Source organism: Solea solea, chromosome 12, assembly GCF_958295425.1.
Source record: "Solea solea chromosome 12, fSolSol10.1, whole genome shotgun sequence".
Classification (NCBI taxonomy): domain Eukaryota; kingdom Metazoa; phylum Chordata; class Actinopteri; order Pleuronectiformes; family Soleidae; genus Solea; species Solea solea.
In genome coordinates, this window is record NC_081145.1 from 19,759,650 (window position 1) to 19,785,805 (window position 26,156).

The following is a 26,156-nucleotide window of genomic DNA, read 5'->3' on the forward strand; positions in this document are numbered from 1 at the left end:
GCATCCTTACCCATCCCAACATTTATGCAAGGAGGCACTTGTGCTGCGTCCATGTCTGAGCTCTGCTGACAGCACTCGGCCCAGTCACACAGCATTAGATCGCCTCAGCAGAGCCACACATGTACGCACACGCAAAAAGTGCACACATCTACGGCCTTGGGCGTGCTCATGTACCATATTCATATTAGCTTAAGAAGCTGGACAATCCAGTGTTGTGCTGTAACTGTTGTCGCTGATGATATGCTTTGATCATTGAGCTTCAGCAGATTGGAAAAGGGCATTAAGCAGACAGAGACATATCCTGCTGTTGTCAAACGTCTGTCCTTGTAATCAGCATGATGAAAAGAGTTAAAAGTGCATTCGTATGGATGCAAGGATGCATCACTATTTATAGGTGTGTGATTGCTATATCTCTTTCCCCCATCACACAATAATGCAGAGACCATGTGTCATCAGATGCTTCATGGCAAGATAAAAGGAAAGCTTTATATTCAAGCAGCTGAGCCCCGTCCTGCTGTACATCACCCACAATTCAATGCACACTGTTTGTCCCATCCCCACTGACAATCTGCCAAAACAAAACAAGTCGACTCCTGCCACCGCACCTGACGCAGTGCACTAAAAGATATTTATTCTCATTGACCTGATAATTTAAACATGAATGAGTCGGTAAAGAACAATGTTCCACTAAATTTTAATCCTGATATAAAGCAGTGTTTTGGGGGCTGGATATGCTAAAAATATATCCCTGGTATATTTTGGCTGAATGGAGATATACAATATCCTGGTTTATCAATATTTAATCAAAGCTCTTCTCTCGCTTTTATAACGTGATGTAAGATTTTATCAATTGGAATAAAAAAAAAAAAATCAGATTTGTGCATCATGGTTGGCTTTACTGCATTTTGAATACATTAACCACCCGTTTACAATAGTATGTTTTCTGCATGCATTATTGAAATATACACACACATCTTGAGGAAATGGTTGACTGGTGTAGGCTAGTGTATCTGCAGTTTAAGAGAAGAAAAACATGAGGAATTGATCAGACAGGCCCAGTGAGTTTCACCCACAATCACAACCCTTAATGAGTCCATGATTAAATTCAAAAATTAAGTCTGTTCATCAGTCTGAGTTAGCTCATACATTAACCGAGGCATAATTTCACTTATTTAATGCAGTAATTAATGATATGCTTGTCACTGCAGTGGAAGTTGTCGGCTTCATAATCAAGTGTCACAGGATCAACTATAGGTGTTTCTCTTTTTTAACGTAGCATCTGGAGATGGTGTAAAATGTTAAAACTATTATTAAAATGTACTCTTTCAAATATGTTTTCAGTTAAAGGTGGTTCAGTTGACAAGGAATGTGAACATTTTATTTAACTGTGCTTCAAAGAAAACATGAATAAAAAAATAATAAATAAGTGGTGTACAAGCATTTTTTTTAAGCAGTGTTTTTTCAATCCTGAATTTGTTTGATATTAATCAAATTAGATTGCAAACACCAGCTGTTTGTACATCACAACTTTTATGCATTTGAGTTGTTCCAGAAGTTTTCAAAAATGGGTTGTACCATTAAATACCCAACAAATTCAGTGACTTGAACTTGAAACAAATGGCATAATGAAAAGCATGACTTTAAACATGAGATTTTGAATGAACCTTTTGAAAATACCTTAAAATAATATGCTGCGTGTTTAACCCAGGGGTTCCACTGAATGCCTGGGTTCTAATTTTGCTGGATGACGAGCAGGACAGGAAGTCAAACACCATTACAACATTAAATGCGTCATTATTAACACATTTGACCAATTTCACTACTACCCTACTATGAACCTCAGTTTATCAAACAGATGTACTGTATCACTTTTATTCAGGTCCAGTGTGTAGTGACATCAATTGGTGGGACAAATGGACTCCTGCTCACGTTCCCTTCTCTAAATGTTACACACTGAATCTGATTGAGATAAATATATCCTTTGCCACAGAGAAGAAATCATATTTTGTCAAATATCTTTTAAGATTCCTTGTGTTACTTCAAACACTTTGTTTTACCAGTTATAACAGATTCACAGGCATCTCATCCCAGAGGTTTGTAGAGTCAGTGCGGCACAGGCGTGTGTCAATTCGGTATCGGTTGCTAGAATGCAAATTAAATGTCATTTTAGTGCCAGATGGTCGGCCCGCTGTGCTGTTGCTTGTGGTTTATCATCAGAAAACACTCCCAAGACTCTCAGATGCTGGGATGTCGATATGGAAACCATTCTTCCACTCACACCATCGTCATCTCCACCATCCCTGTCTCTCCTCTCCTCCTCCCTTGGTGTCTGGGAAAGCAACAAGCTCTCAGATTCTGTTTTATACTGTGAGATATCCGTCGATCAGTCTAACCTTCTCCTGTTTCTGATTCAACAGTTTGTGTGCTGTACACTCAAGGAATAGTCAACAGGGAATGGAGAGAGGTGAGTACTGGAGTGGGGGAATTATTGACAACCAGCCAATGCTTACCGAGATTTTTAAATGGCAGCAGTGTAGCATCATGTAATTCCTACTGAATGAATGTATTTAGATATTGGCAGCGTGGCTTGTAAACTGGCTTTTTTTCATCTTGGAAAATGCCAAATCCCTGCTGGTTCAGTGTGTTGGTTTGAATTTGTTGCACAGCTTTTGTTAATGTTTAATAGTTTTGTGCTATGCTGCTTAACAATGACATGCAGGCATTTATTTCCAGGGAGTGTACAAGTGTTAAATGACAGTGTTGTGTTATGCATGATTTATGTTTTAAAGGAGTCTGTTTCACAAACGCATACACATTTTAGTATTGCTGAAATGCAAATCTCAAATGGTAATCTACATGTTCATTTGCAGAATGCACACAGCTCTGGTTTACTGGCGTTTGCTGTATTAAGCATTGTTTTTTACCAGTTTACTGGGCAAAACTAGAATGCCACTCAGTAGAGTGCTGATTTCCACCAAATCAGGTCTAATAGTCGGAAAATAAAAACACAAACCATGGATTTTAAGGTTCGTTTGTGTAAGAAAAATGACTAGATCGATGAAAATGTAAAAAGAAAAACTTTTCATCATATGGGTTTATCGTCTTTTAGGTCATCACATACTTGGCTCTTCAATTAAAGCGTAGGTGAACTTGGATCAGCTCTGCTTTACACTAACATGCCAACAAGTAGCATGCATATGTGAACATGATATTGGATATTGAATATTTAATATGCTTCCTCTGCAGCACATCATTTTGTTAATTGGCTACTTTTACAGAGCCACAGTCTGAGCCTTTGTAAAACAAAGCCATTAACAGAATGCCCTCTGTCTTTCTCCAGTTTGGCAGGACAGAAGTCATAGATAACACCCTCAACCCTGACTTTGTCCGCAAGTTCATGGTGGACTATTTCTTTGAGGAGAGGCAGAATCTCCGCTTTGACCTGTGAGTTAATTTACTTGTGTGCATTTGTTTTGGTGTGTATTTATGTGTGTCCAGGCGTGGGAGAGAGAGAGTGCTGTTAAGACTGAAATATTTATGGTCTGTGCAGGAGGAGAGGCAAGTCTTGTCCTCATTAAATAAAAGTTTCTGTGCCACTTTTTCACTAGCAAACAATGCTTTGAGACAAAACGGGGTCAGATATCCACAGTGAATCATGTTGTGTTCAGTTCACTTCCAGTATCCAGTGAAAAAATACAATTGCAAATCTCCAGCATTGCTTTTTAAACCTAAATGTGTCTTTTGACACTTTTGAACATACAGCTGTAATTCACAGCCTTAAGCTCCGTATGTTTGTGTCAGCAGAAACTATTCTTGGACTTCTTGGAAGCTAAAGAGATTTTTTTTAGCTTCCACAGCAAAGACCTACAAATGTCTCTGAGCCAACGTTTGTTTTGTAATAAAATTTGAAAAGATTTATCAGTGCACTGGAATATACACTGGAAACCAGTGAAATGCATAGACTAATACAGGCAATCCTGGTGCCAGAATAAAATGAATTCATTTCAAGAGATAGTTTTCCAAAATAATGAAAAAAGATTAAACAATTACAACAAAGTAATAAACCATTAACCCATTTTTAAAACCAAATACATTTACCACAGCTCCAAAACCAAGAAAAAACAGTATTTAAGTATTTGTATTACTGAATGAGTCCAAATCTGCATGAATTGACAGAAATTTTTATTTTTCCATTTCTTGTATTACTGAGTTGTATTGATAAATTGTCTAATGTGACATAAACTGTGTGCTGGAGGATCCCAAACACTGTTTTAAAGCTTTTACATCACATCTCTGTATCAGTTTGTCAAATAGGCAACAGTCCATGTATGACTCACTAGAATAATGTGAGTGAACTGGCATGTGGCAAAAATAAAAACTGTCCTTATTGATTTGCTGCATTATTGCCCAATGCCTGTTTAAAATGTTCTAAAAGATGACCTTTCCAAATAATTAATGATTATCTGGATTTGTCTGTGTTCGGGCCTCATGCACTTGCTCTATGTTTTATTTTTATTTTTGCCCATGATAGCTCATGAAATATGGAACACAAGGCTTTAGTTTGTTTACTTGTTGGCTTGTCAGCAAGACCTCATGCTGTTTACCTGACTGTGGGAGGCTGTAGAAAGTCAAGGAGATATGTGTATATATATATGTGTATATATATATGTATATATGTGTATATATATGTATATGTATATATATATATATATATATATATATATATATATATATATATATATATATATATATATATATAAATAAAAATATAAAAACAGTATGTTATCTATTTGTGGGTGTATAAATATGAATACATGAATTGCTTCCTGCTCTCAAAGTATAAAAAAAACCTGGTGATTTTGTGCATTTTACCCTCTACCATTCTTTATATGCATCGTTAGTCATCACCGCTCAGTTATAACCAAGATTTGAGCAGCCGCACCCCACCTCCCTCAGCTCCTACCCCCCTTCTAAAAGCAGACAGCAAGCTCACGACCAAGAGAAATCCTGTCTGGCACTTTGCCAGGGCAGACTGATGTCATCCATGTAAACACACTTTCATCCAGTGACACACAGCAACCGTGCACTCACGTGTCATCACACTGACGGACCCTGTTTGTATCATCTTGAAACGCACACTCTTGTAGGTTTGTGTATGCGTGTGACTTAACATTTGCAGCCTAATCAACCATTACACACACATCAGTAGTATGTTTTTTTTTTTTCCTCCCCCCCCCAGGTCTCTCATTATTAAATAAGATTAAATTAATCTTTAATGAACATTTGGGAGTGATAAAGGCGAGAGGGCGAATAGAACATGAAGCGCACCTGTGCATTTAGCCAGCAGCACGTTGCGTAACAGCAGTGTGTTTCCTTGCTCTTATGGAATTACATTAGTAAAAGCACTGTACTGGGGCCTCCACCCCCTCCTGGAGTGATGCACAGCAGTCTCCCAGTTTTGTCAGCAGGCGCCTCATTGTACATGGCATGCTGCCTGCAGAAACACAGGCTCTCCCATTTCCTCACTACACTAAGTGCATGCGCACGCATACCTGAGATGACTGAGACATTGACTTGCTTGGGGAATTCAAGAAAGCTGGATAAAGTTTTTGCTGCACAATGTTTCTTTGTTTTGTCATGATTTCTTGTAACAGTGCTACTCTTATTCCTTTAACTACACAAGTATTGCTTTTCATTATAAATCTCTCTTTAAAATGGGCAACATAAAGGGGAACCTCAGTCTGAAGACAATGATGAGCAATTCAAAGCTATTCAAAGACGTTTGGAAAAATGTTTGAGGCTCTGTGTGACTCAACATCTGTGGCACAGCTTGGGGGTGGAGGCAGACAACATCTGCCCAATGTGTGTTTACAAGTATAGAATAATGTGACTTCAGGGTCTTTGTCCTATGTATGTGATATTTTTCTGTATTATGGCGTGAACATTGTCCATTGTAATATTGTGGAATCAATGATAGAAAGCACATCTAATAGCGTAGTAAATGGGAAATCAATTCACCATTTTGTCAGATCAACAAAGTGCTACAGATTTATAAAATATAATTGTATAGACCTTTTATAGGAGGCAGGTTGTAAAATGTGCGATATAAATTAAACTGTATATTAAATAGACAAAGTGCTCATTCTAATCTTTGACAATCGATCCCAAACTATTTTCAATGAAGCTGCAGTGATTAGATTACTTATAGGCATTTTATTTTTATTTATGTTTAATGTTTTGTCAGTCATGGAATACCACATTGTCTTCTTTCTTGATTCAAATTATGAATCACTTTGCAATTACAATTACATAGGAACATCTGCTACTAAAATATCAAGCCTGATTCAATCATTTTAAATTTTGTATGTGATAAGATTTTCATGTGATGGTATTTTACGATACTGAGAATCCAATCAAGTGAACCTTTTGCTGCTGCAACATTGAGCCTTAATTAAGGCTGACTGCAATTGCCTCTTATTTAGTGATAAGTGGACAAGTGCATTTTATTAATGAAAGGTGACAAAGGGAAAGAGAAGCTGAATAATTTGTGTTAGAGCAGCGTATCAGTCATAGACCTTGTGCTCCTCCACTCTAATGTGTCATCTCTGCTCTCTTTTCTGCAGGTACGACTTAGACTGCAAGAGTGACAACCTCTCTAAACACGTGAGTGTCTAGTTCACCTTGACTTTAACAATCAATCATGCATTCATGGAGATATTATTCATCCAATGTTTACCCACTCTTGTACAATAGCAGTCTGATTTGAATCTGAATGTCAGCATGAAGTCTGTGTAGAGTCTCATTCATCCAGGTCATCGTGATCCAAAACGCATTGAGTCAGTGAATTAGGCCAATCTTACCACTGATATTCAAGAGCGGCCTAATGGGAACAATGTGATGTGGTATTTGTATCTTTCTGACCCAAACCAATGAAATTTAAAAGCTTTGCAACCTGTAGAACAAGACAATAAGTTATGAAATAAAAGATTCAGAATAACACCCAGTACTGTTAGTACAATATCAGTATTTCTAAATTGTGTTGCTTGTCTCTGTTTGCATATCACTTTAGTGAACTGCATGGGATTGTTTTTAAATGTGATATAGTAATACATTTAATTTCACTTAAATGTGACATAGTTTAAATTAGCATTTCTTTTAATCCTCAGAACACAGAGCTTTTCAGCTGCTTTTTCACATATAGGTTATAAGAATATGCAATACAGAGTTTCTTATACACACCTGAGCAATAAGTGCTCAAAATGTTTAAAATCGGATTGATGTTGTGAAATTTGGAAACGTCAAAGTTCACTGGGCTCGTTTTTATGAACAAAAAGCAAAACATTCTATTTTGTGACCTCTGCACAATTATTGCTACTTTATATCGCTACTGAATATGCGGTATAAAATTAATCATAGCTTTGACTCAACAACACATAAGGCAAAGAAAAACATTTTAAGCCCCCCCAGTCTGTCCATATGAGGAGTTGTGTATTATTCCCACAGCAATTTACCATGGATCCGGGTAACAAAAAGGGTTTCAAAAAGAAAACTGTTATAAAAATAAATAATATTTTCAGCTACAGTTTAACTTAGGCCTGCAGTGAATTTAAGGCTATGCCTGATTCTCAAGGGCCCAGCAGCACCCGAATGCCATGACCCCCTTCCCGACCTTCCCAGCCCATTCTAATTCCAAGAGCACTGGTGTACTGCCGCTTTGTCACGTCCCTCAGTGTCGCCTTACAGACGCACAGGGCTCATCACAGAGACAGACTGATATCACATCTTTAAACCCCACTGTGTTTTGAGATCTCTGGCTGGGAGAGACCTCGCTGATGTAGTATAAAACTACCTTGTGTCTTGTTCCTGTACTCGGTCTTGACATGGTGTAACAGTATGACCTGTGACATGAAACTGTCTTCCATCACCTCACCTTGGTAGCACAAGGTCTGGCTGTTCTCCTATTAATCATCCGACACAAGCTGTTTCAGTTTCAGGTAATGACTGTGTCTCAGCCTACATATGTACATGATGATCATTAGCATATATGTAGTATAATTGGCTAATCATACGGCTGACTATAATCCTACAAAAATCCCTGGTGTTGTGATGCTTACTTTAGAGCATTTTCCCTACACCTGCCTAAAACTACCATATTTCTTAAATCTTAAGTAATTGTCAGCACACCCAGGAGGGAAAATTTATTTGCCACCTTAAAGCAGATGTAAAAACAGATTCACTTAACTCATTCCAACCCTGCTTATCTGTATCTCACAAGTTTTGTTTGACAAACTTCAGATTTGGGAAGAAAGATGTTGTATTAAAATGGTTGCAATAGGCAATATCTAAAAGATTGCCCACTACTAGGCTTTCCCTTCAAACCTTCAGCTCCAGATCAGTCCTACAGGCTCATGTCAGCTTCATTTTAAAGAGTATTTTCAGCAGAATATGCTGTTCTGTCTATAACCTGGTTCTGTCTATAACCTGGGCACCATCTCCACCCCCAGCCCAATTTCCTGTTACCAGCCTCATGCTCATTGCCAACTGCAGGCAGTTTTTTTTTTTTTTTCTCCTTTGCTCCAACCCCAGCATGCCCCTGGGCTTCTTCTCAGAGCACTAAGCAATGTGAGCACAGTGACCCACTCTCAGCATGAAGACTGGGGATGCTTGGATGCATTCTGTCATAGTGGTGGATGTGTGAGATTGAAGATCTGGCACACAGGGACGCTCCATTGTTCAGGGGAAGTCCATCACCACTCGCATGTCTGTAAATAACACAAAATGGCAAATTCTTCTCACGAGTACAGTATCCCAAATGACAACATTTGAGGATGAATCCTTCTTCCTATCTTAGATGTGTTTCCCTCTGCCATATACTTTGCATACCTTGTGCATATATTGTGGCTTGAGGGTAGCATCAACCTCCATATAGTTGAGATTGATGTTGCTTTTTTTTCATTAGCTGAAATAGAATTAACTTTTTGGCATAACATATCATACTATAATAAATAGGGATGCACGATATATCGGCATTAATATTGGTATCGGCCGATGTTCGTCATTTTTTAACATATCGGCATCGGTGCAATGAGTAAACGATTTTAACAACCGATGTTTATACCCGTCTAATTGCTGTTTGTGTATGTGTGTCGGGAAGGGGACAGCGTCAGTGATGCAAGCGCAGCACAAGGTGTGTGTGTGTGTGTGTGTGTGTGTGGAGGAGAGAGAATGTCAGCGGTGTCGGCGATTTTTCAGGGTGTCAATAGAAGATACGCGAAAAGCATTATGCAACACTTGCAAAGTCGAGGTAATGCGAGGAGGGTTCCGCGTCAAGTCATTCAATACCACAAATTTGATCATGTCATTTGAAAAACCGCCACCCAGAAGTACACAAACAACGGCAGGAAGCTAACGCTAGTAACATTAGGCAGCAGACAAAAAGAAAGCAGCGCAGCTGGGACTCGACCAAAGGAAGACAGTGGCCAGGGCAATAACGATCAAGGTAATGGAAATGATTGCTCTTGACGACCAGCCGAGGGTTCCGACGGTTGATAGCGCATATTGAACCCCGCAACAACCTGCCAAGTCGGCGCTACTTTTCCGATGTTTTGCAATTGAATAAATATCTGGTTGCCATGAATACTGGCAAGTTTGATAAAGTATTTTAACATGTTTTTTTTAATTATGGCAGCTCTTAGTAGAGCTTGTCAGGTATTGTTTCTCATATCTGTTGTGTAGTTTTATTGTGAAGGGAAGTGGCGCGGTTGTTGTTGCCGGGAGGAAGGGTTGTTGACTTTATTTACGTACCCAGTATAGACGCCCTTATCTCGGTTACAGTAACTTTGGCAGGGTATTATTTTTATTTATGTTCATGTTTGTAATTTATGATCCAAACTTTCTCACAGGAGTTTAGTGAGTTGAGGGAGTTAAACTGTACTTTAATTTAGTTACACACTTGCTACAAGTGGGAAAGGTTTCTAAAAACCTTTACTTGTAGTTGGTTACTTGTGTCTTATGTGACCTTGTTATTTGGAGGTAAAACATGTTTTGAAAATAAAGAAAGACATTCAAAAATTCAGCTTGCATGATTTTCATTCTGTACAAACTTTTATCATCTCAGAAACTTTTTTTAAAAAACATATATCGATATCGGTAAATATCGGTTATCGGCCATAGCAGCAATATTAATATCGGATATCGGTATCGGTGGAAATAGTCATATCGGTGCATCCCTAATAATAAATGATAAAACGTATCGCACAATGCAGTGAGGGTAAAGACACAATGCAAAGTAATGTTTATATTGATCCGTATAAGCCTTGCTTTCACTATGTTATTCTGTTTGCTTATTAAGATGTAACACCAGCTCTGAAGAAAAGTACTTATCCTTGTGCTTCTTTAGAATTGACAGCAGCAGATGAATACAGCCGTAAAATGCAGAATTTTGCGACAAACGTTTCATTCCTTTTTAAAATGTGGTTATGTACTATTGCTAGGCAGATGTATCTGCATTCTTAATCCTATGTTTTGCCATGTTTTTTCCTTATTAGTCTCTTAATATACTGAAAAAAACCCAGAAAATTAACTCCGAGCTTTACTGGCATTAAAACAGCAACTGGTTTGTAAAGCACTAAAGAGGTTATCTGAGATTTTATTATTTTTATTTGCATATTATAACATTACTTGACTGGTCGATAGGATTTCACCCAGCATTACCCACGTTAATTGCAAATTAGAACAAGAGTTTAACAGCTGCAACAGTCACAGGCTTTTCTCGTGAACTACGGTGTGATATTGTATCTGACTGAACACTTGTTTGAGATGATTTATTGATGTTCACATTTATTCATGTATTCTGCAGCTGTGTAATGTAATGCAATTTATTTTTCAAGACAGGGACAATGCACAATAAAACATTAATCTTGTACAACAGGAGAATATGCATTGTGCCAGGTTGTAGCAGATTGCTATTTTCCACCTGTAGTCCCTGGGCATGTGTAACGCGGAATCAACTTTGTATCATGAGTAAGATGACTTACTTTGATTAATATAATGTATCTTAAGTTTAGAATTAGACTAGTGAAGTCCAGTATCTAGGAATGAACAACAATATCATTGATACTATAACCAGAGCAGTGATCACTTTACTTGAAGATAAGCATCTAACCATTTTCTCACTGTCACGATTGGGCCATGTTAATTTGAGATGCCTGACCTATTAGCCGTAGATGAATGTGAGAGGAGGAGGAATCTTGTCAGCACTGTCACAGATCTGTGGAGCAGCTTTTGCACCTACAGGATTCAACTCGGCTCATCTGTGAGGCATGACACAAAAACTTGTGTAGACGCTTACTCATTTACACGTACAAACACAATCTGTTCGGGGGAAACCTCCGTGTCAGTGCATGAAACATTCAGACCAGGCTCTGTGAGAATATGTTCAAACACATTTTAACACCCTTTATTTCTTGGCTTTGTACCTTTTTGTGTTTCTCCTCCTGATAGTTTAGATGTCAACATGCAATACATACAGCAAAAGCATAAATGAAATTGGATGCAACAAGTGAGCAACAAGAGCTAATATACTGTATGCTGCTATAAAATATGTTAAGAAAACTCTAAACACATACTGTACGCACTAACACACAAATCAGACATTTCACAGCATTAGGTGCATTTAAGGCTCTGCTCCTCAGAGCCTTCTGTTTGTCCAGGGTGGGATTTTTTTTTTATTGTGTCCTCAGCTAAGCAGCTAGTTAAGCAGCAACTAGTAGCAGCTTAACTAAGCCTTGAGTTCAACCATCTTACTCTTCTTTTCAACCTATATCCCCATTGACCTGTATGATGTTTGATCCCTCAAATTGAAGTGACAGCCAACACCGAGCATATTGCTGATGACACGTTTGCACAAGCGCACTTTGCATCACTGTATTTACGCGACAGTTTGTGCTATCAGAAAAATTCCAGTGGTTTCTGAAAGCATGTGGTTATTATGGTAATTTGACTCGTGCTGTTGCAGGAAGCTGGTGAATCAGCGTCTTTGACACCAGAAAGGAGAGAGTTGGAAGAACGCCTGTACATAGTTTCCATTTTCTGCCTGTTTTTGGACAAAGACTCAACCAAATGTTATTTTATTGTTATGTTATTAAATGTTTTATACTGCTCAAATGTAAATTTTAACACACGTTAAACGTGTTTGTGTACAATGGTGTACAGTGTTTTTTTTCTAAATAAAGTTTTTAATTTTTCTTCATTTTAAATTGTTAATGCACCATTTTAAGAAGCAGTAAATTGTAAATAACTACAAGATATTGAAAGTTATTCTGGGAAAAATCGGCAAAAGCACTTAACTCACAGGACATTTTCTGGCCCTTTTTTTGGTTAAAGTAAGTCTAAAAGTCCAGACAGACATTTTGAGGCTTAGGTGTTAAAGGGTTAATTAATGGAATGTCAAAATAGTTGTCTTACTGCATCATTATTTTACGACGTTTTGGTGTTCTGTGCCAAAATTGAAGAAAATCTTAATGAGTGTCTTTCTTCCTAACCTGCTTCATATCCATGTCTTCTTGCATGCAGGATTTCCTGGGCCAGGCCTTCTGCACACTGGGTGAAATAGTTGGCTCCCTTGGAAGTCGCTTGGAAAAACCTTTGATGTAAGTGGCACATGTTCGCACACACGCACCGACAGGAGAGCACACAAGCTCACACGATATGTCTAACGCTATTTTAATGAGGTAACTGAAAAGTGCAAAATGCTGGCAGACTAAAATTTTCTAATCAGGGAGTTACTGTAGGTGCCACACAGAAGGTGTTTGTGCTCATGCTTAGATTTCAGGCGATGATGATGTTGATGAAAGTGAACACTGTCTCCATCAGCTAAATGAGATGGAGAGTTAAACAGCAGCAGGCCTAATGACAGACAGTAAACATGTTGAGGTGGTAAACGGCATGAAGTGAAAATGGACAGTTCATCATTGATGAAGAAGCTTTAACTGAACCAACAATCTGGGATACTTTTTCTGACTAAATGACTACGTTTCTGATTGGGTTATGCAGAGATTTTCCTCTAATAGCAACATAAAAGTATAGCTCAATATATTGTTTATACACTGGGTAAATGCAGGGATAAAACATAGTATTGCTTAATTATTTTACCTCATGTTGGTGAAATGTTTGTGTGTAATAAGTGTTTGTCATTTTGTTTATAACAGTTTTAAACCACAATTAACTGTTTATTTCAACTTTTACCCATTAGCTAAATTAAACCTTTTAACTAGTGACTATTTTGACAATGCTGATCTTTTTTGGTTCTTTTTCTGAGCACTATAATAAAGCGGTGAGTAACATGCAGCCAGCTCAAGGAATACCTCACATGTGCTGCTCTGTGTGTGGTTGCTCTTGGCTTGTAAACCTCCTTTTCTGCATGTGTTCTCTCACATACTCTCCATGTTTGGAATCAATGACGACTGCAGTGGTGAGAGAAACCCTATCTCTCCATTTCAGTTTGTTATTAGAGCCATAACTCTTATAATGCAACCCAAAATCTAGGACAATACCACTTTTTTTTGTCTGATACCGATATCAAAAACAACACAAAAACTTTTTACAGCAAGCATGCAATATATAGGATTTTTGGATTGTATTGGATTCTACATTTGTATCTGTCCGATATCCGATCCAGTGATTTTAAGTAGTATTGGACAGACATGATTCCAATCCCTTAAAAAACCCCACCAAAAATTCAAAGTACAGATAAGGAAACACAAACAAAAACAGAAGTACAGAAGTAAAACGCTTATAAATACATGCATATTCTATTAAGTCCACAAAAGGCTTTAAAAAGACACAGTACGTGTATGTTGAAGCGCACTGATAAACAGGGTTGCACTGTATTATATTATCTCAGCTACACTGTAACTCTCGCCCAACACGCTGAGCTGAACTGTAGCATCTTCTCGAGCTCAGTGAAGAGAACAGTTTGTTGTTACTTTTGTTTTCCTCCTGAGGCAACGAGCCATCAGTCGTCTGAACCTCCCCCGTCCTCTGTCCTACAATTGTGTGTGCGTGCGTGCGTGCGTGCGTGCGCGCGCGTCATGGACTGACATGGACATCCATGACTGTCAATGTGTGTATGGCAGGAGTTGGAGCTGAATGGGTCTGCTGAAGAATGACACACAAGTAATATGATGTAAGACTGTGTTTCTGTCATGGGGTTATGTAATCACTTCAGCCTGCAGTCATTCATCTGTGTATGAGTCCATGCATATGTGTAGTTTTTATTATCCTTTTACTGGACACTTTTTTTATCTAGTACTTGTTTGTGTGTGTAGGTTTGCATTCATTCAGCTGCCTCGAAAAAACAAAACTTCAGTCAAATGTACAAAGCAGTCATTTGGAGGCACTTCACAAATACTGACAATGTTTCCTTAGTGACGAAGAAAGCATTTTACTGCAGATTTGCTCCGAGAAATTTGTTGTACAAAAGCTCCATGTTTGGTTGAATGTGGGTCAATTTATGTGAAAGACAACAGAAGGTATTAAAATGAAAGGGTTAATGCAAATGCTTCCCTTCATCATCTTTGTGCCCTAAATCTAGGATAAAAAGTGTATCAAAAACATTTATTTTTTATTTTTGATTGACCATAACTAAAACGCTAAAATCACACACATTTTTTACTCCATGAAACTCTTCTTCATTAACCCTTTTATGTGGCGACTTGAATGTAATTAAACTATTATGCTCTCTCTTGTTTTTAGTGGGATCCCTGGGAAGAAATGTGGCACCATCATAGTGAGAGCAGAGGAGCTGAGCAACTGCAGGGTAAGAGTGTTAGATTCCTCTGTAGGAGACATTCACATGTTCCAGTGTCCTACTTCCTCTCCTGTGACGAGTCTGACCCTTCTCATGATTTTGTTGACCCAGATCTGGTTGGATTACCATAAATGTGTTCTCAAAATGATGTAATCACCAAATGTATGTGATATTTATTAACAGAGCCAGACAGTATACAGGTACACCGAGTAAAATCGAATGAATTCACATATAATATGAAAACCAAACAATAAATCCCACCTATGTGTCATTAACTGTACATACATCATCACATTCATTTGACATTTTCTCAAGTTGTCAATCAGATTAAGAGAGCAAGCTGTCGGCTAAAACCACAGTGGACAGTTTGACATTGTTACCAAAACAGCTAAGGCTATTTTGGTAATTTGGTCACATGTAGATGACACATAACTTCATGCAGAGTGTGAAAGCACAGTTTTTTATGTGAGGTCCAACCATAAAACAGTAAATGCCACAGTTTTTTGTTCCTTCAAAATATAACACAGGTAATAACCATTAAAATGGGGGGAAAGCTGTTACTATCCATTTAGTTCTGTTTAATTATACAAAGCTAAATGACACAAGCTTATAATTATTAATTTCCCTGCATGGAAATGGAAGAATTTGCTTCAAAAAGAACCACACCATTGTGTTCGCCTGCACATCATTCATTTGAGTTTTAGATTATTTTAAATTTAGATACCTATTTTAGATTGAATCCGCATGTCTTGAGAGGATTGAATTAAGACAGATTAGCTTGATTAAATTCTGTTCAGTTTTGGGGCAAAGGGAAGATAAGAGAAGTATTTAAACACAAATACAAATGTGTTCTATTCTTTTCTTTGATAGAGGAATGATGATTTTTATTCTCCAGAACGTATCTTTTGACTTAATAAACACAGTGATATTTGTCACGTGACATCTGCAGCTCTATAGCTTTTGTTTAACCGTACTTGTTCTAAAAGCTGTGGGTCATTGTTTGGGGCTTGAGGCTGTGTAGTGGGTGCACAGTTCAATATTTTGTCCCCTTGTCTCATTCTCAGGAGTCCGTGATGCTGCAGTTTTGTGGCAACAAGCTGGACAAGAAAGACTTCTTTGGAAAATCTGATCCGTTCCTCGTCTTCTACCGCAGCAACGAAGACGGATCGTAAGTTGACGTGCGGCTTCACTTGTGCTATCAATGGACATCAATTTTCTCAGTAAACAAATGTGTTATTCTAATTTTTACACACACAGATGCACACACATAGGACCTAAAGATGCCTGAAATGTATGTAGGTCCTTAGTGTAATTTCTCATGCTCAAAAAAGCACACATGCACAGGATATACGGTCTCGCTGATGTGCTGTTACGTAACGGTCAGTGCTGTATACAGTATGTGACAAATGCCATCCAGCCATCAACAGGAGGAGGCAGCGAGAGGAAAACTGAGCACAGTTAAAAGGACATCGTTGACAAGAGAAAAATAATTGGAGAAATGGATATGTAAGATTGAGTTAAGTGAAAACTGTGTGTTTGTTTACGCCACAGCGTACACAAATGCTTTGTTCCACAGATGCTTTTATTAAATTCGACTGCAGTATCTCGCACTTTACACATTCTCTATTTGTGCAGCTGGCTATTTACTGATGCAGCCTAAATGTTCAGCCCTGGGACATAATGGCAGCAAAGAGCCGCACACCTAAAATGAACAGCCAAGAGCAAAGTTTAAGAAATACTTGGGACAGATGTTTCCACACACAGGGTTTTGTTTGAATTTTGAAGATGATTTGCCATCTGTTAACAGTATTAAATGTATATTTCACAGGTATACCATTTGCCACAAAACAGAAGTGGTGAAGAACACTCTGGATCCAGTTTGGCAGGCTTTTAAAATTCCAGTCAGAGCACTGTGTAACGGAGACTATGACAGGTACAGTAAGATACCGCAGGAAACATTTTCACGGTGATGATAACTCGAGTTGAACCAAAAAAGATGTTCTTTTACAGAGTTTATAAAAGTGCAGAACATTCTCAGTGACACAGCAGTTAGTCTATTAAATGATTTAATTTAGTTTTACAGCCAGAAACCAAAGAGTTTACATAGAATTACATATTTACTCAGACATCAGGCACAGCATAGCATTTCAGAACTATAATGTCCTTGTCTTAAAAGGTGTAATCTGTGATATTTGATACTTGTGGCCCAGGTGCATTCAAATGCCAGTATGTAATGGAGCATATTATACATTTATGATGACTTTGTTCAAGTACAAACAAAATGCCAGAATGCCTATTGTTTCTTTTCCCTCAGATAATAGCTTCTTGGGTTATGACAGAAAACTGGGCTTTGTAATGGTGCCTCTGTGTTTGTTTGCTTTTTAAGTCTTTTTCTGTTGTCTGTATGTTACACCAGGATTTACTGATAATTACATCAAAATAAATTATCATCACATTGACCCTGGTCTTCCATGGGAATGTGCCTGATTTTTAAGCAAAACAACTGTAAATCAGTAGTGTTGATGGTTTTTTTTTAATCTTCCTCTCTCTTTTATTTCTCTTCCCCTGCAGGAGCATTAAGGTGGAGGTGTATGACTGGGACAGAGATGGAGGGTGAGTCAACCATGCTTTTTTTATTGACGTCCTGCTGTATAAGTCATCCCACAAGGCCCCGGAGTAGTTTGAATGTGTTAAATACCTCTGAGCTTGATATTGTGATGTCCACACTTTACTTTCTGTATGTCCTACAAAGCTTTTTCAAAAATGTAGTCAGTGTTATTGCATGTCAACTGCCTGCTGTTGGTGTAGATGAAATATCACCACATCACTCCACATCAAGAATTAATACGGTTTAAACGTTCTGAACAGATAACTTCACATGGCGAAATGGAGACAGTGTTAATCATTCAGACTGAGGGAAGTCACGCTATTAAGGGCCACAGTTTGCCCCTGCAGTTGCAGTTTGACATTGTTAATTTCACAGGCTGTTTTTGACATTTCAAGGGCGTTTTGCCTCAAGTTCTCATTAAATCCTGACCCTGATTCCAACTACACTGATTATCTCCATGAAATTAGATGCTGTGCCCTACACCCCTGGTAACCAAGGAGCTTGTTGGTGACATTCCTTGATTTCTCCCGTACTTTGAGCAACACTTCATATGACAAAGGACTGAACAATCACTTGCTCTTGATCAGGCAGCTTTACTGTTATTATGGGTTATTTTGCTTTTGTCTAAAGTTGTTTCACGACAGTATTGTTACACAGAATGTGGAGTTTTTTTTTTTATCAGACTATGCTCTGTTCACAGCCACGACTTCATCGGCGAGTTCAGCACCAGCTACAGAGAAATGTCAAGAAACCAGTCACAGTTCCACATCTATGAGGTGATTCTCTTCATACACAAATGCACACGCACACATACAGTGTGCATGTGCGAGCTGTGCTTCTTTTTTTGATTTGAAATCGCAAAGGAGTCTTTGCGATTTTGCACCTGACTGAAATTATTTTTATTGTCTATTGTGCAAGAGACAACTAGTTTAACTACAGCTTAGATACTTCAAGAGATCAAAATGAAATGACAAGCACGGTACAACTAGGGCTGAAGAATTAATCGGAATTTTATCAAAATCGCTGTATGACCTAGTGCAATTTTCAAATTGCAGGAGGTGCATTATTTTCTGAAAGCCTAAATTATGTCTAATTACCATTTTTAGATAAAATATTGTCCTGATCTATACACATCATATTCTACAGAATGGAGAAAACATCTTTGTTTCTCACAGATCTGCACAAATATTACAGTAATCATTTTAAAGATATTCAGATATTCAAATGAAAATGAGAATAATTATATTAAAAAATTCCATTCCCTCTGATTATCGCATTTTTAAAATCTTTCAGCCCTCGGTACAACCCATGAATAGTACTTGTAGTTATATTGTGATAACAATGAGAAGTAACACTGTACTCATGTGATGGAACATTGATATGTTATGATTAAAATGTATCTGATCCCATCCCAACATGGTCTCTAAGTTTTAATGTCTTTTATTATAAGAAATTGTTTCTTAAAGCAGATGATTTTGTTCTACTTGAGGGCCATTTCTTTCACATCACTAAATAAATTCACCTATAGCCGTTTGTTTTCTAGTGTATTATGATTTGCTTGACACAAATGAATACATCATTGATTATGAAAGAACTCTCATGATTATTTTAGAAGACTCTTCCATTCTCTCATGCTCAGTGTACTTTGTCCACCTCCATGAACTTCTGCAGCAGCTGTGTCTGAACCATAAATCACTGAAGGTCAACAGTCAGTAAAGGTGCTTATGAAGCACAGTCTGAATCACTTTAGTGAGGAGACAAGAAGGGCACTTTTTTCTCACTCTTATGTTGACTTTGCTATTTTGCCAAGCTTTGCGCTGACTCTGAATATTATCTTTTATGAAGAAAATTGAATTAGCACTTTTGATACATGCTGTGATCCCTCTGAAGCATTAAACTGTAATTTCCTGTTCAAACTAAATGTGGTGTTACAAATTTCTCTACGGGACAATTTATTAAAACAAGGATTTACTTTAATTTTATAGTGTTTGTTTCTCCACAGGTTCTAAATCCAAAGAAAAAGGGAAAGAAGAAAAAAAAGTACCAAAACTCAGGCACGGTGAGTTGACAGCCTGCTTAAGAGTTTATTATTTATTAACCAGTAGATAGTGATCACTGATCATGATATCAAAGATGCAGGTTAACGACTTAAGGGAAATAATCTTTGTAATACCCACTCCCAATGGTCAAGGAATGTGTTAATACCAGGTTTGTAGTGATCCTTTTTAAAGCTTGGGACAGCACATGATGTTTACTTTATCAATTGGATTATCTAAATGATTAATCCAAAAAAGACCTCAGAAAATATGCAAAATATTAACCACTGAGGGCTTGCTGTGGCTCTGTTTCCAACATTCTCTCTGATGTCACAATTCTACCAGGATTAATGCAGGGATGCTGTTTTAGTCCTAAGAGAAGCCTTTTAGTGAGTTTTGAGATTGTCCATTAGTTTGTCTTGTAGTCAGCAGTAGAAAATATGTAAATGTGTTCTCAGCACTCAGTCTGTTAAACAAATTATTACGATGGATCGTAAAGTACATCAAACAAATTGCAGTGTAGTGATAATTGGCAAAAAAAAAGCCCATAGATTTATTGTCGCTCGAACAAGCGGGGCCCCTCTTTGAATATAATTAGATTAGATACAGTTAGATCATATCTGGGTAATAGAGCACATGAATGAACTGTGTAATTATTGATCTACACCCGCCTCCTATGTTATATGAGAATAACAAAGTGAGGATGGTGTCACTGTAAAATTGACTGTTTAATTCCCACATGTCAGGTCACCCTCCTGTCCTGCCTGGTGGACACTGAGCTCTCCTTCCTGGACTACATCAGAGGCGGGTAAGTTCACTGTAAATGGCAGCATATAAGATTATTTTGCAATTAAAAGACAGCATCCAATATGAAAACGGACTGCTGTCGATAACCCGCTGATTAGTTGCTGTATGCTTTGCAACATGCTTTGGTATAATCTGGCATGACTGATGATTCCACCTTACTCCTCGTGATTATTTTCTCTCGTAGGACCCAGATTAATTTCACAGTGGCGATTGATTTCACGGCATCGAATGGTAAGTGTTCAAGCTTTGCTTTTATCAGTATCAGTGCATGATAAAAAAAACTTGAGTGATTCATTTTAATTTGATGAGACCTAACAAATTCCTCATCAGTCCATCTTTACTTATTCTAATCGCTACGCTACCATCTCCTTTGATCCAGTTGGACAGTCTATTTGAATATTATCTGTTGCTTTTAATGTTTGTGCTCAGTTTGATGTTTCTTACAAATATTTTCCACAAACTACATTTTCCATCGACTACATTAAACAAAATAAACATTTAGGTGCCAATGACATTTTGTCCCAGTTGATGGATGTTTTAAATTCACAAAGGAATGATAATAACAATAATTCATTGCAACATCACAGATAAGATGGGTGGCTTTCCTTTTAATGGCTCTAAACATTTATATACATTTTAATTCAACTAATATAGAGCGAGATAAGAAAGATCACATAACCGACATCTGCTGTTTAATTCCTCAGGGCATGTGTTTGACTGGGAGTGTGTTTTCTTCCCTCTGACGGATTTAAATTGTTATACATGTCAGAGAATGTTATGCATGTGCTTTCTACAGAGCCACACATGTGTCTAATATACAGCAGAAGTCTTGATAGTGTAGCTCACAGCTCTGCAAGGCTTTCACAACATTTACTCATTCTGCAAATGAGTTGTGTGAACATGTAAAGACTTCTGTTCATACACTGCACTGAGACATTATTACACCAAAGCACTTTTTCTGAAGAAAAGGCCATTTCAAGAGCAAAGGGACATTGCATAATTTGCTAAAATAATCAGGACTTTGACTCTGAAGAATGTTACACCTTAGCTGATGGTGGTTACCATCAATATTGGGCTGATTTAAATTGCTTTTCTTCACATTAATCATTTCAGGCTGAACAGATGGGAATTGTCCTTTTTTTTGTTGTGTGAAGTTTTTCTTTTAGCTCCATTAGTTTTTCTTTTCATTCAAACACAGATGTAATCAGACTGATAGCTCTCTATTTACATATGCATCACTCCACACAGCAGTCCAAACACATTGGCTTCATATTAAAGATAATGCTTGTGCTATTCTGCACTTATTCTTAACAATCAAATAACTATGGAAACACCAAATCTGCACACTATTGTACTGGGTTCCTCTCCCACATGCACTGTCCTGCTGCTGTTGTAGCTCACCATACGTGTATTTATCTGCAGCTAAAAATAGTCCCCGACAAATGCACTATTTACTGTTCTCGCTTTTAGCAACATCTACTTGTAACCACTGAGCCCAGCTGTTTGAATATATTACCGACTCTCTTTTAAGAAATAAAAAAAAAACGAGTCCATATATTTTAAAAAAAAAAGAAAAAAAGAATCGACTTGAAGTCTTATTTAAAGATGAACTAATAATAACTAACACCAGCATCTTTAATGGTGCCATTGTAGTCCCAGTTCTTTTGAAGTCATTTTTATGTCTTTATTTTTATCTGTTCTAGTTTCTGAGTTTTAAGACTCGCAGCACAGGGAAAACCGGCAGTGTTTTGTTGATTTTGTTTTGTTGAATAATTCTCAGGTAACCCATCTCAGCCCACTTCACTACATTACATGAGCCCGTACCAGCTGAATGACTACGCGATGGCATTGCGGGCGGTTGGAGAGATCATTCAGGACTATGACAGTGACAAGATGTTTCCTGCTCTGGGATTTGGTGCCAAGCTCCCCCCAGACGGACGGGTTTCTCATGAATTTGCTCTGGTGAGGAAAAAGCTTTGTTTCATTCGTGGCATCATCAAACTCTTTAACCTCATTATCATTAATCTTTACTCTAAACATGGTTAAAATCATTTATTCATCCACCATGGAATCCAATCTTGCAAAACATGTAAACATGTGATATTTAAAATGTATAATTATCTTAAAACAAAGCCAAGGAAAAGATGACTCTCCCCCTCTTCATCCAACTGTATCCTAGTGGATCCATTTTATTGGCACTAATCAATTTAAAGGCTTCCGTGCCTGTTGGAGGAGCACGTCTGTCAAAGCTTACATGACTTGTTTACTTGTTTCTCAAGCAAACATGTAACAAAGTTATAATTGAACATTGGAACACACACGTCCTCCCAACAGGCATTTCCATACACACTGGACCAATTACAGGCAACAGTCTATTGGTGGGTGGTGAATGCTGCTGTCCAAAAACATGAATAAATTCAGCCAACCAACCTGCTCACAAATGAAAGCCAAACGAGCTGTTAAGTCACTGGCAGTAAACAAATCCTTCAGGCACAGAAACCTCCACTCTTTTCATTTATTTATTCTATACGGTGTACAGTCCAACTGGACAAACAATTTTCATGTATATGGGAATCATATCCATTGTGGATAATTCATTAGTATCTCTGCCCTTCATTCAGCATTCAACCATTCACCCATTTAACCCTGAACACCAACCCATTCCATTCCATTATGTTAAAACGTGTATATACAGAGGCTATACAATAAGAATGTGCGTTACAATCTAGGCAATCTCTTATTTTGTTTTTAATCTTGAAATATGTCACAGTTCAAAGTTTGCTAGGCTAATTTTTATGAACAAAAAATAAAATAAAAATGTCTATTTTGTGATTTCTGCACAATTATCACTACTCCTGGTTGATAAAATAATATGCAATATAAAATTAATCACACAAGAAGATGGTAAAAACTTATTTTGTAAAGTCTGAAGATGTGACGTTATACACTTCCAGCATGTCCATATAAGGAGTTATATTATTCCCATGGCAATTTATCAAGGGTGCACCACATTAATAAGGGTAAAACATCTTTTAATATGTTTCCACCAACTGTAGATAACCTAGTGTGTTGGTGGTTCAAGAGCACCAGCTCCCAATCAAGACATGAATGGCTTGTTCCGAGCTAATGAAGATTCTATAATTTTTTTTTAGGTTATTAATGGTTTAAAAAATGACCATTGTGCTGCTAATCCTTGGAGTCTGATCCATTTGACTTTGGGTGTGTAGACATCCTGACCATTCCTCAGCTGCCTATTATCCTCTCCTTGTTCTGCCACTCAGATGTTGCTCTAGAGGTGGTTGAAACCATTACAGCTGCTTAGTGTTTAGTAACCGTCTCCCCTGAGGTGCCAAAGCTCGAGATGGGGCACATATGCATTAATGTAACCATTAAGGATTTGACTTGTCAGCTCCTCAGGAGGAAGGCTCCAGCTGTGTTCGTTGCAGTGGGAGAAGACCACCACTGAATCCGTATTATCTGTAATTATGTGAGATTCACGGGAAAAGGGTCTCATGTGCATCGTTTGTACTCGTGGGCAACCGAGCAGTCAAGACTCAAGATGGTTTCTTGCCGAGATAATTAGAACACCCAGAACATATGGGTGGTGTAAATAATGCATTGTGCTGCTGCTTCATATAAAACCTAGTCAACCAGACATCAATTTTAATTCTGCTCAAAGGATTTGTGGGCTGCAGAAAAATCAAAACACTGCAACTATTTTGTTTTTTAAAACAGAAACTTACCAAAACATCAAGCCAGTGCATGAACTGAATGTAGATGTGAGTCGTGTGCAGTTGTAACCTTGTGCAAACAAATTGCATCTCACTTGAATAGATTCTACCTAAATGTTTCTCTTGTTGTCCATTCCTAATGCACAGTTGAAATGTGAAATGGCCTCAGGGAAAGTCTTTACTGAGATGCTGCAGCAGAAAAATGTAACTGCCAACATTTTCCTAAAGTATGTGTAATAGCTCTGTTGTAAGATTGGATTGTGTATCCTCAAGGGCTTGCAACCTTAGAGTGCCTATTACACTTGGTAATATATTTTTCTTTATAATATACGAATGTGATGCTGATGTTATGGCCATGAGGTGTCCAATTTGTGGCGTCTAAGTAGGCCTGTAATCCTGTTATCCTGAACTTTTGCCAATAAAATGTAATGAGAGGCATATAAAATCAACTAATACTGTATATTTTTCTCCTTCAGGTGATGTTTTTTATGATTCATTTTAGCTGCACTGTTTTGGAGAATCATAAAACTATTTAATTACATTTCTATCTTTGATACATAGTTTGTAAAATGTGTGGAGGTCCCAGGTGTGCCAAACAAATGTAATGGAAGCAAGTTATTGTAATTGTCCTTGAATATAATTAACACATTTTTCTAAATATTGGCCTGCTGACATTAAATCAATGAAGACAAAACTGTATGTAAACTAACGATTACCCGATGGTGGCTGAAGACGGCACATACTAAAGTGCGGAAGCTTCATCTGTGGAGTTTTTAAGAGTTTCTGAAATTAAAAACCTTTTATGAAACTCATCAAATTCAGAGTTGTCTTATTAGAATTTACCGTCCATCTTAAGGTTAATATACTGTATCCACAACCTTTAATTGATATCAAGCTTCTTATATTATATCTACTGACATGGGGATTATCAGACAATGATGTTCTGCAGATTTACATTTAACTTAAAATCATTTCATAAAAATCATAAATGTACATATCCTTAAGTGCAGTTTGGATTTAGATCGCATGGGATACTAAGGACCCTCATGCATAATAAGTATCATAATGTATTTGTTTTTTTATTTTGCTACTCAACAACTCTTGATCTTACTGTTTTTGTGCAGAATGGTAATCCACAGAACCCCTACTGCAGTGGTATTGAGGGGGTGATGGAGGCCTATTACCAGAGTCTCAAATCTGTGCGTCTCTACGGACCAACCCACTTCTCCCCTGTTATTAACCATGTGGCCAGGTAGGTCCACTATAATCACAGCCAGAAATGTGGAACCCGTGGGCAGACGCAAATGCACACAACCGCCGCTTTCGACAACAATGCGACGACAAGTACAGCACTATAGGGGCAAACTCCTGTAAGATCGATATATTTTCAAATTGTGGCAGTTTGTGTGGGCCGCTGTGCAGTAATCTGGTGTGCAGAGGCGGGGGGGATTCAAATACATGTACTCATACTGGTGTCATCTGAGTGCAAGCTAAATTTACAGGGGTGGTTTGAAGACATGCAGTGGTGACTATCCTTCAGATGATTACCGGTCTGCATGTGATTAATGGCTTGCCACGAAGAGCAGAAAAACTAAACATAACTGAGAATCCTCATTGCTGTAAATAAATGTCACATCATGGTCAGTGAAGTAAAACGCTTTCACTGGAGGATTTTTAAAGACCCAAACATAGTAAAATAACATTTTTACAGGAGCTTATGTCAGTCAATTCACTCTACTAACATCCGATATGAAAGGTCTAGTTTGTAGTATTTTCTGACCTCAATCGGACCTCTATTGTCAGATCCGCTCATGATTTTGAAGATGCGACTGTAACGAGCACTCTCTCCACCTTTCATTGTAGACTTTCAAATTCCATCTCTCTCTCTCTCTCTGTCTCTGAGTACTATCCACCCACTCAGCCTGAGAATAGCTGCATTGTGCAACACTCACTCATGTGGAGCATCAGACTAAAACCCGAGTACAATGACATTGAATCACATTTCTAATGGTGTGTCTTGTCAAATCACATCAACATTTGTAATATGACTTATTCAAAATAAGTGTAAGATTAAATATATAATATGTAACATTTCTGCATGACAATTTTTTAAAAAGACTGTTAAATAAGACATTTTTGAGTAGTGTGCTTAAATTAGCCAAAAT

General features: G+C 37.8%; 1 protein-coding gene across 1 annotated transcript in view; it reads left to right on the forward strand.

Moving 5' to 3' along the window:
- Positions 1–26,156, forward strand: part of LOC131470269 (copine-8-like) — a 49,923-nt gene that overhangs the window by 14,232 nt on the left and 9,535 nt on the right. Inside the window, exons 3-16 of the mRNA XM_058645982.1 lie at positions 2,418–2,464; positions 3,341–3,444; positions 6,624–6,663; positions 12,574–12,650; positions 14,755–14,818; positions 15,874–15,977; positions 16,638–16,742; positions 17,381–17,422; positions 18,118–18,193; positions 19,420–19,476; positions 20,200–20,261; positions 20,445–20,491; positions 22,041–22,222; positions 25,116–25,243. Coding sequence (XP_058501965.1) covers positions 2,418–2,464; positions 3,341–3,444; positions 6,624–6,663; positions 12,574–12,650; positions 14,755–14,818; positions 15,874–15,977; positions 16,638–16,742; positions 17,381–17,422; positions 18,118–18,193; positions 19,420–19,476; positions 20,200–20,261; positions 20,445–20,491; positions 22,041–22,222; positions 25,116–25,243 — 1,135 coding nt within the window. The remainder of the gene's footprint in view (positions 1–2,417; positions 2,465–3,340; positions 3,445–6,623; positions 6,664–12,573; positions 12,651–14,754; positions 14,819–15,873; positions 15,978–16,637; positions 16,743–17,380; positions 17,423–18,117; positions 18,194–19,419; positions 19,477–20,199; positions 20,262–20,444; positions 20,492–22,040; positions 22,223–25,115; positions 25,244–26,156) is intronic.